General features: G+C 41.6%; 2 protein-coding genes across 4 annotated transcripts; one reads left to right on the top strand and one right to left on the bottom strand.

The window, feature by feature from the left end:
* The first annotated feature begins 459 nt into the window (after positions 1–459).
* Positions 460–7,915, top strand: prss56 (serine protease 56). 3 transcript variants are annotated; one of them, XM_017309814.1, is made up of 14 exons: positions 460–811; positions 2,481–2,639; positions 2,735–2,989; positions 3,073–3,262; positions 3,370–3,478; positions 3,549–3,705; positions 4,243–4,385; positions 4,559–4,718; positions 4,833–5,021; positions 5,136–5,327; positions 5,467–5,669; positions 5,999–6,548; positions 6,630–6,736; positions 6,825–7,915. In XM_017309814.1, exons 1-14 carry the CDS (start codon positions 709–711, stop codon positions 7,002–7,004), a joined length of 2,697 nt encoding a protein of 898 aa, XP_017165303.1. In that variant the 5' UTR covers positions 460–708; the 3' UTR covers positions 7,005–7,915. The 3 variants fall into 3 exon arrangements, with proteins under 3 accessions (XP_017165303.1, XP_017165304.1, XP_008431978.1); XM_017309815.1 differs by having other exon boundaries at positions 3,070–3,262; positions 5,999–6,539; XM_008433756.2 differs by having other exon boundaries at positions 3,070–3,262.
* Positions 7,916–9,467: 1,552 nt separating this feature from the next.
* On the bottom strand, positions 9,468–10,683 carry LOC103479372 (C-C motif chemokine 20-like). The gene is made up of 5 exons (XM_008433755.1): positions 10,567–10,683; positions 10,321–10,429; positions 10,123–10,197; positions 9,945–10,010; positions 9,468–9,864 (listed from the first exon to the last, which is right to left on the bottom strand). The coding sequence occupies exons 1-5, from the start codon at positions 10,640–10,642 to the stop codon at positions 9,738–9,740; spliced, it is 453 nt and encodes a 150-aa protein (XP_008431977.1). The 5' UTR covers positions 10,643–10,683; the 3' UTR covers positions 9,468–9,737.
* Between the last annotated feature and the right edge of the window lie 334 nt (positions 10,684–11,017).

Genomic DNA, 11,017 nt, shown 5'->3' with positions numbered 1-11,017 from the left:
ATGGTAGACACTTCCCTCTCCCTCGAACACTCAGCGTCCCGGATCTGGCTCGCTTTGAATCTCGCTGGGATTTTTTACTTTAGACTCCCTTTTAGCTGCACATTCCCCCCCGTGTCACATCAGCGCATATCCTTTTCGACAAAACTTTCTCCCTCTTTCTCTCACACTAATTAATTCAAACAACTCCCTGTTCCCTTCCGCCCAGCCAATCGGTCGGCTCACCCCCCAGCTCCCCCTCTTTCCTGATCTGCGTCTCTGCATCTCCCTCCCTCTGTCTCCTTTCATAAAACCAAACCTCTTTGTGATGGTCAGCCTTGGCAAGTTGCGCCCGATTTGCTGTCATAGTCTTAATGAATTCATCTGTTTGTGCATTGGCCATGAGAGCATCTCTCCCTCCCTTTCCTGTTCTCCCACCCCCCCTTCCCTCTCTCTGGTCTTCCCTCGGGGACTCTATATATATTCCAGGGACCACTTCAGGGGCCTATTGTTCCTCAGAGTAACCTTACAGACAGATGCCCTGCATCACAGTGTGGGAGAGAGCCCAGAAAGTCAGGAGGAGGGAGACAGAGCCCCCAGACAACACGGACGAGGAAACTCTGCAGACCGGCCCRGTCTCCATCACCTCTGCATCCTCTTCATTCATCCTGCAGCAATCCCGTTTGTCCACCTGCTGTCACGGTGGAGCGGGAGGTCTGATGCTGTAGCACGATGCYGCCGCTGTTCATCTCGCTGCTCCTAATGGGGCTGGAGTGTTTGCAGGGAGCCCCGACAGGTAGAGAAGCCTACAGGATGCCCCAGAGCGCTCTCAAAGGTACCTTTTCTCAACTTACTGAAGCTGGTTGTCRTGAAATATGCAATGCGATGTGAGCAGTAACAAATGCTAAAATGATCAATGACCAATCTGATTATTAGCTCTTCCTGAGGGGAGGGAGAACTCAGATGCAATTAACTCAAGTTACACATTTGTTAATGTTAATGTTCATTTTATCTTAGCCGTGACATTTTAAAATAACATTACTGGTTTGTGGCACTTAACACGTTAACTATACTCTCAGAGACAAAACTTCTGTTGAAACAAATCGTCTTAAAGAGAGTCATGTGTCTCCTTAGCTTTTGTAATGGATGTACTCGTAAGTGCTTTGCAGAAATTTAGCAGCTGTTCAGTGTCTAGTTCGTCCACACAGTTAGAAATATTAATRGATACGTGGGTATGTGATTCTCACAGTATGAAAACCTTTAATGAAAATATTACAGTGGAACCTGATACAATCCATTTAATCCAGAAATCCTACTTTGCTTAAAAAGTACACCATGTTGTTTGTCATAGTTAAAAATTTACAATTTTAGTAGTTGTGCTCAGAAAACTTTTCATAAAGCTGAATATGTCTTCATTGGAGTTTATAGTAATATGTAAATCACCAGCTTTTTCCTGCAAGCTGGCCAGCAGTGTGCAGCAGCAAGTGTGATAGGGATAACACATTTACCTATGCCTCATAAAGTCTCATAAAACTTTGGTCCTCTTTTATTTTTCTTACAATCTAGTTGAGAGGAGTGTGTTGAAAAAAAAAAAAGTCAGATTTGGAAACATCCGTCTAAAGCTGCCAGTGATCTGCCCRTGCATAAGAACGTCTCCATGAGTTTTCCTCCAGTAAAGAGCTGACAATTTTACCGCTTCGTGAACATGAACAAAATCTGTCAAAAATGCTCATTAAAACTCAACGTTAAGATGCAGCTGAGCCTTCAAACATGACGAGACGCATCGAGTCTCCGGGCTCCTGTTGGCCCCAGGCCTGCCAGCCAGTGCCCTCCAGGCCTGCCCCAAAGCCCCTCAGCCTCTGCCCGCTCAGCCCTGGCCTTCTAATTAAGTCTTCAGTCGGCATTGTTGTTGTCAGCGGTCCTGCCCTGTAATGTGGCGCAGCGCAGAGGGGAGGGAGGGGCGATGTGGGGTCGGCGGCGCGTTTGAAGGTTTGAAGGACTCACTAGTGGGCAGAGCATGAGCTAGCTTCCCTAAAAAAGCTGCCAATGAGCTCAAAAAGCAGCATGAGAAAAGAGGAACCGCACACAGGCACACACAGGCACACACACACACACACACACACACACACAAACACACACACACACACACGCGCACGCACACACACACACACACACACACACACACACACGCACACACACACACACACCAATACACAGCAATTCATGCTAATGCTCACACATACTGAGTGTTCCCACAGCAAAATGTCAGTCTTTCCATTGAATCACCAAGATTCCTTTCATTCAAGCTTTCTGGAAAGACATTTTTCAAAACTAAATAAATTTGTGAAAATGTGCTTAGATGAGGAGAACTACAGATGAACTGTATAATGGAGGCAAGATGAGTTTAAACAARGTGCTCTTGCTGAGCACATACATTTATCAGGATGTGAAATGCTTCTCTTCCTTCCTCTWTGACCAACACGTCGCTGTCCCTTCTGCCGCAGCTCTGTCTGACCGGGGCACAGTGGTCCTGGAAGCTGCCATGACGAGCGCCCTGTCTGCTCTGGAGCGAGCTTCGGCAGAAAGAGGCCAGACTGAGGCAGGATGTCGAGGCTGCGCTCCCTGTCTGTTTCAGAACTGTGGACAGCTGTCGGGATCCTGCTGTGAGTGCACTTCTTATCCCTCATCAGCTCCTGTTCTTGAATCTTTCCAGCGTGTTTTTTGACACTAACTTGTTTTATGCTTCCTCATTCGACAGCRTCCCCCTCCGGTGCCTTGTCGGAACCCAGCTGCGACGTGATCAGCAGGGCTCAGAAGCTTCAGGGTGAGGCCGAGCGRAGCTGGGCTCTGAGTCAGGCCTGCGGGTTCTACCAGCGCCGCTGTCTGCCAGGTGAGCTCAACACCGAGAGCTGCATCAGGATCATGGGTGAGAGCTGCAGTGCCCGTGTCCTCCAGTGCAGCCTGCTTCACACAATGCAGAACCTTGAGCCTGACATGCAGTCACACGCACAAGGTAYGAYGCGTTTTCCCTAATTTCCCCTTCATGTACTCCATAAGAATTYGTGCTGAAGCCTGTCTTGATGTCTGTCGTAGCAGCAGTGTGCGGTCAGAGGTCATCCAGAGTGCAGAACAACACACAGCCACGCTCAAGGATAGTGGGTGGCTCCCCTGCACCTCTGGGCAGCTGGCCCTGGCTGGTCAACCTGCAGCTAAAYGGCGAGTTAATGTGTGGAGGGGTCTTGGTGGACAGCTCCTGGGTGGTGACTGCAGCACATTGTTTTGCTGGGTAAGTGTTGGAWTGATTGTTATCTCATTTTGGTGGACAGAGACTAAATTATGTGTAAATATTACTATACAAATAAACCTGCATTGCTATCCATCTCTCCTCTTCAGCAGCCGCAGCGAGAGCTACTGGACAGCCGTGGTAGGAGAGTTTGACATCACCAAGAAAGACCCTGATGAGCAGGTTCTCAAAGTGAACCGCGTCATCCAGCACCCTAAGGTACAAAGAAATAATTATATAACAACGTCAACATAACACTGTAATAATCCGAATTCTCACTTTCCTRCAGTTCAGTCCAAAGACTTTCAACAAYGACATAGCCCTGGTGGAGCTGACGTCCCCGGCGGTCCTGTCTGAACATGTGACACCGGTGTGTCTTCCTTCGGCTGTGGACCCCCCGACAGGCAGCCCGTGTCTTGTGGCAGGCTGGGGGTCCCTCTATGAAGGTGRGCGGACACTCTCACTCTTGTCTCGGTCGCAGCTGGTAAAAAGATTTTAAAAGCTCAACATGTCAAGTTTTCTTTTCTGTCTCGTTTTGCTGTAGTTAAAGTTTTGTCAGTATGCATTTTTAAGGAGAGTTCAGCATTTCAAAAATATAATTTTCATTTGAGATTTTGTTGTCCTGCTAACCACAAAGCCAAGATGGGTCAAAACCAAAGTGAACTTCGACTGTAAGAAAACCGTCATAGACATTAAATTAATGCTAATGCAATTTAATGAACCACAAGAAGGAAGCAAAGTTAAATTTCACACACAAAATACATAACATACATCTAACAATTATTTATCAATGATAAAATCAGKCAAACATTTTATGTATTCAAATGCACAATTTACAAGTGATTTTATTCTTTTAGTTACTTTAAGTTTCAACCAAAAAAACTTTGTGCTTCTTAACACAGATCCTTGCTTARGAATTGTTATTTGAAGCAATGAAATATGAAGTGAGAGTTGATGGAAAAACATTTTTGTGTGTCTTTTAGATGGGCCTTCTGCTGATGTGGTGATGGAGGCCAAGGTCCCCCTGCTTCCTCAGAGCACCTGTAAGAGCGCGCTCGGCAAAGACCTGGTCACCAACACCATGCTCTGTGCCGGCTATCTCTCTGGAGGCATAGACTCCTGTCAGGTGGGCAGAGCAGCTACTTTTGGATCCTGCGGTTTCACTTTAAATGGTTTCTCTCATGCTGTGTTTGCACGCTTCCATCAGAAGCTGAATCATTRTGTGATGAATGCTYTGTATGAAACATTAAGGATATYAAAACACTTTTTATAAAAATACGTGGTACTTGTCATCTGTAGGGAGACTCTGGAGGCCCCCTAATCTACCAGGACCGAATCTCAGGTCGCTTCCAGCTCTTTGGTGTCACCTCCTGGGGGGACGGCTGCGGAGAAAAAGGAAAACCTGGAGTTTACACACGCGTGTCTGCTTTCTCTGACTGGGTTCAGGCCGAGATACAGAGTGAGTTTCACGCAACTGTGACCCAAAGTCGTTTTTTGTTTTTTCTTTATATTGTTGGACAAAAATAATAACAATAAACACCAGAATCGCCTAAGTGCTGCGTATTGCTTTCAGAGTCATTAGGGAGCAGAGCGCCAACATGCCCAGAACTCCTGAAAACAACAGACATGACGGAGGAGGAGCAGAGGTCTGAGTTTAACTCTCTCTGTCATTTCTACACCCTGACCTGTCCTCCCGGTCAGCCTGCTGCTGCTTGCAGTCRAATGGCTGAGGACAAATGCCTCACCCGCTTCAAGAAGTGCCGTAAGTGCCTCCATCCAAAACTTCAATTTATATGTAAAACATCTCAGCTAGTTTGAAATTCCTGGAACATTTTTTATTTTATTTTATTTATTTTTTTATCTCTCTACCCTGTAGAGTTGCGTTCATTCCTGCAAACCCTGTTGGACTTACTCCAGAGGGCTGAAGACTACATCAGGGACAAAATGGACCTGACGTTCTTCACTCAGACTCTCCCTCAGCTTGTGGAGCACATCTACAGTGCAGCTTTTACCCACAACAGAGAGAGGAGGGACCTCGGCTTGAGCCGCGGTCTCAGTCAGATCAAAGGTAAAGGTTTGAAAGATTATCCTTCTGCAGTGTTGTGTTTTCCAAAAGCACACAAAAGCTCCGCACTTTTAGACAGTACAGCAGTATAATATTGAATATCTAACATGACTTTTCTAACTTGTGTTTTCATTATTTGCAGAACAGCTAGGGGGAGCTGTGACACCAGAAGCGCAGGATCCGCCTCATGCGCCGCCATCTTTATTTAGACACGTTGGTCCTTCAGTGGATGAGTGGGAGGAATACCTGAGAAACATGGCTGATGACATGGACAAACAGCACCAGACTGGAATGACAGATACTTCCTCTACACCAAAAAGTGACGAAGAGAATATTTTTCAACAGGTAAATTGCTTCTTTAAAAAAAAAAAAAAACATACATACATACATACATACATATACATATGTATATATCCCAGGTCTTTTTTCTTGTTCTGTACAACAGTTATTTGTGCAATAAAATAATGTTTGATTTAACAAAAAATTTTGAAGATTTATAAAAGTTATTCCAGGGAACAAACGTCTAATGCAGAAAAAAAAAACATGATAAAGGTAGCATTGACCAGAAAACATTAAACAGTCTTATTGTACATAAATACATCTGTCTAATTTCAGTCCAACAATCTATCAACTGAACTATGGGAAATCTATTTTATGTCTTTAATTTTTTGCAGAAACAGGATTCTTGGCTGCATCAATTGTCTGGACAATTTCAGACTCTTATTTCTGGACTTCACTCAAAACTGGGCTACAGAGCAGCTCCTCCTCGTCTGCACTTGGACTCAGTCCATCCTGAAGACGACTCTCCTTACAGTCCTTCTTCAGCCATAGCACTGGGCCACACTGCTTCATYATCCTCACCCCAAAAGTCCAGGGAGCCCTGGTCACTTCTGTCAGTGTTGATGGAAGAACTTAGAGGAATAGGAGCACGAGATGAGACTGTTGCTGATGGCGCTTCACAAAGTGAAGCTTCCTTCAGAGGAGCAGTTTCTCCTGAGCTGCAGGCCACATCAGAGGATTTCACTTCTGACGACATCGGGGATGAAGGAGAATTAAAACCCTCAGCAGCACCACYTCTGGATGYGTTGACATCTGCCATCGAGAAAGTTCAGCTCGCTCACACAGAAAGCTCTGACCTCAAACGTGATGGGACGTCGTTGGGTGTTCAAAGAAGACCCAGACGTGTTCTTCAGAAGAGGCAGATCCCTGCTACCAGTGAGAAAAGTATTTATCAAAACATTTCTGGCGTTGATTTAAAGATGTGCATTATGGACCAAATTAACATGCATTTGTGTTTCCCTGTAGTTTGTCCTGGATTGAGAGAGTCTTCACGACAAGTTAGCCAAATCCAAGAGACGTACAAATGGATCCTAAACATACCAAACAACAACCTGCAGATGAGCTTCCAAGAGGTGAATCACAGTTAAATATTAAGTTTCAGATGCAAATTTTATTTACATTGTGAAACAACTTATTTACTTCTATTTTGTCGYTTCTCAGGTTTTAGTCGATCTGACCTCCAAAAATGACCGAGGACTTTATCAGGCACGGATCAGAGTCGTGGTGGCAGGACGACCCTTGACCTTCTACAGTCTTGTGGGTCTTGAGAATGAATCGTTTTACCGCAGCGTGCCGAGGATCATCGCCGTGGCTCTAGACACTCTGAAGACTTCGCCTTGAAGACTTCGCCTTGGGAGAGAACTGAAAAGATGAGAGCGGTCTGAACGGCATCAGCAGAAGATGCTCATCAAGCGTACACCTACGAATAATCCTACCGTCTTCAGCAAAAGCCATTATTTTTACTTGCAGAGCCGGACTTTGACTCTCCATGCAAACATGAATGTACCTGTTTAATTGGTGACAACATCCAGTTCTACTTTGCCACATTTATTGCCTTTCTGATAAAGATGTGCAAAACCCTTAAACTAAATCCAGTCTTATTATTGCAACAAATTTCAAACAAATGTATTCAATTCAGCGCTTAATCTGAGTTCAGTGGAAAATGAATGATTTTCTGTCTGTTGATCTGACTGAAAATGTTTTCAAACATGTTACRTACATTTTCATGTTACATAATTACAGTTTCCAGTTCACTGGTGCAGCACTCCAAATCTTTTATTATATTGATTGGATATTTCAAAGAGTGATGCCGTTTAASCAGTTTCCAAAGGATCTTCAGAAAAGAAAAAGACCCAMGTTAAACAAAGCAAGACTTTATAAAAGATCAGTCTAATTTACTTTAAGGAATTGTTTTCAGTGTGTGATTAGTGGTTTTCTCTAAAACAATAGTTCCTAAAGYGTACCTAAGTCGAAGGCTGAATTTCTCTACTGTTACACTTTGCAATAAGACAGAAATTTATTTTAGGGTTTTCCACACATYGTTATCAGGGGTGTGAATGAATGTTGCCAGTATTTGTGGTTGGAGATGTAGCCATGATTAAGTTATAAATTTGTACAAAAAATAACTTATTCCTAATGTATTTTACAAAGGTTGAGCCTCTTGTGAAGCACACAGAWTGTATATTTGATGCATACTATCTTTATCCCTAACATATTTATTTGCATTGAGAAAGCTGTATTTTTTTAATAAAATCATTTATATACTGAAAAATGCTGTAAATGTTTTTGTATGTTGAGCTGAGACACATTTAGAGGTTTGAGAGCAACGCAACTCATCCTACATTACCACTGCTGCAGTTCTACCAGAACCAAAGAAAACAGAAAAACAGATGAACAAGACTTTGTGACACTMCTCTGACTTCCTGTAATGAGATGATATAATATGCATCATCACTGCAGCTGCTGCAGAGTGTGGACACACGTACCTCTCTAGTTTCTCACCATGTTACCCAATGAGAGAATCAGAAGGGAACCAAACCCAAAGCAGAGGCTGCTCTGATCTGAACGCAGTTTTCTGTTTTCTCTCTGGACCCTGCAAGCGGCTAATCACAGAAGTTTTTGCTTGTCTCTTTTTCCTTCACCTCGCTACACACACACACCAGTATATCAACTGAGAAACCACAACGACAAAAACATGCATATTTTGCATATATTAACATCTAGAGCGTTGCTGAAAACCACACGGCWCTAACTGATACAAGATGTATTTAGTCGAAACCACAGCTCGATATAGATCCCCTAATATTTGGTAAACTTACATAAGAYATAAAACCCCCAGGCTCAGTTCACCTCACCCTCTAATGCATTTGATATRCATGTTTGTGAAATATTTTTTATAAATATTTAAAATGCATCCATACAACGGATCAATCTTTATCTTAAGGAGTTGAATAAATACATAGTTATTTCATATTTAAGTCTCTAGTAACTTCATAAATAATGTTGCTTCATGCTCGGCTGCTTTTCTCACCTTACAAAACAAAATCTCAAAGCTGCAAAGCTGTCGTGACTCCATCAGAATGATTTTGATCTGTAAACCGGTCTGTAGCTGAATCGCTGTRCAGGCCAACCAGATAAATATTAGGACTTATTTAGTAAGATGCAGCAGCAACAACTACTGTAATTTTCCACAAATATTCCAGTTATTTTTAAACAATAAAAGAATTTTTAAAAAACCCAACAAGAATGCAAAAAGACAACTGTTTAATCTTTTTAAAACGTATTCTTATATCTTAGGGTTTTTTCTTATTGTTAAAAGTCTATTATATCTTATAAAAACGTTGGATAGTTGGATAGGGTAAGGCACCGCACTGAGAAATAAATCATGAACTTAAGTTTATTTGGTCAGATTGTGCCTTAGAAGTTATTTTAAAATCTACTGTGGCCTGTTGTTTCTGTTTTAAGCTGGTAGGGCCCAATTTATAGAGTATAAAGCTATGCCTGTTCTTTCACCTTGGTCCTGTTGGTACTTTCAGTAAGAAGACACACAGTTTATCTACCGTGTGGTGAATACAGTATGTGTGAACATTGAGACTTGGTACCATCACATAATCTGCTTAACATCTATGTCAACATGATGGTCATTAAGTGAAATAGTGAAGTTTCTCCACCTTTGGAATAAACAACAACAAATGGATCAAGTAAGGACATTGGCTTTATTGGAAATATACAAGGACAGGATCAGTTTTTACCAAACTAATCTTAGGATATTGAAATAACATTTCAATATCGACCATTAATAACATTTTTATTTGATTGTATTTGTATACAACTTAATTAAAATTATTATAACAAACAGTGTACAATGACAGTTTATAAACTCATAGATTTTGGCATTTGTGTGAATGTTAATATTCTACAACAGGAAAATAATCYAGAAGCTTTTCTGAGCAGAAAGCTACATAAAGAAAACAGAGTATAGTTGATAGAATGAAAAAAAAACATGGAATGAAATAGAAATAACATAATGCATTATCAGTTATGTGTTGATAAAGGTACATGTTGATACGTTTTCTACCATTTACACAATTTCACAGGCGGGGGCCCATCTGTGATGATTTTGTTCGGCGCCACGGTAAGGCTCTGCTTTGGCCGGGGCTTTGGCTTCTGATGATCTTTTGGTGCAACAGAACTGCAAGATCTATTTGAAGAAATGTTACATATTTTTCATGTCTTTGTCTTACAATTTTGCATTTTATTTTTTCAAATAAAATTACTCACCCTCCACGGTTGAAGTAGTCTGGGGCATGTCTGCGACTTCGGATCGATATCTTCTTTGCCATATTTCTGGAATGACATATGTGGCACAGTTTCCAGAATTGTTTTTTTTCTTGCTTTTTTTGTCTTAAAATTTAAGAGTTCTTTTCTTTTATTTTTTTTTTACAGTAAAATTACTCACTCTATTTGGCTGACGTAGTCCATCACCCATTTCAAACAAGGGTCAGCACATCTTTTGCCTTTCTTTGTGTGGAAACTGGATTAAAAAGGAATCAAAGTTAATAAAACATACTTTAAAATTTATAATTTATATATACTATAAATACAAAATTCACAGTATGAAATGTGAATCTTTGGTCATGAATACTTGACCATTTACATGATGGCTCTGGTCGGACACAATTCGCTACTTCTCTGCAGTGAAAAGCCCTTGATCTCTAAAAAAGGGATTTTAAATGGGATGTATCTTCTACAGCAATAAATATAAGCTGCWAATAAAAAGAAGAGATGATTAAAGCATAACAATGCAAGTCTCTGTATCTGTYATTTGTTTTTGTAATCAAGAACATCAAGAACATAAAAGAAAGAAAATATGTAGAGAAGAGAAATGAGAGCAAAGTTTTACCTGCATGCRTGTTTGTAGCCAGGACACAAAGAGCAACAAGTGTCACTGCCATCACTGTAACTCTCATTGACACCATAGCTTCAACTGTGCTGGCAGATGCTACAGATCTGATGTGGCTTCCTGTTTTCTCTCCAAGTACTGCAAGTGTAGAGGGTTGAGAAATAGTTAAAAAAAAAAAAAAAAAAAAAAAAAACTTAACCTTAACACAGCCCCTAATTTTGAAATAGCCTTAACTTCTGTTTCCTTTTTTTTAATTGAAAATGTGCAGCTCAGAATAAATGAGCTCTGGCTGGAGCAGCATTATAACAACTCATTTCCTATGTGATCAACAGATATTGGCTACACAGGGTTCTTCTGCCTGCGTGCCACTTGCTGCTGCCAGCGGTTCAAATAAAAATAGTAAACAGTGTGAGAGATAGATGCCATCCTTGTCTGATGCTGCTCTGAAGAC

The sequence above is a fragment of the Poecilia reticulata genome, linkage group LG17 (genome assembly GCF_000633615.1).
Source record: "Poecilia reticulata strain Guanapo linkage group LG17, Guppy_female_1.0+MT, whole genome shotgun sequence".
In the NCBI taxonomy this organism is placed as follows: Eukaryota; Metazoa; Chordata; class Actinopteri; order Cyprinodontiformes; family Poeciliidae; genus Poecilia; species Poecilia reticulata.
The sequence above is the reverse complement of the archived record's forward strand: the minus strand, read 5'-3'. Positions and strand labels throughout refer to the sequence as shown.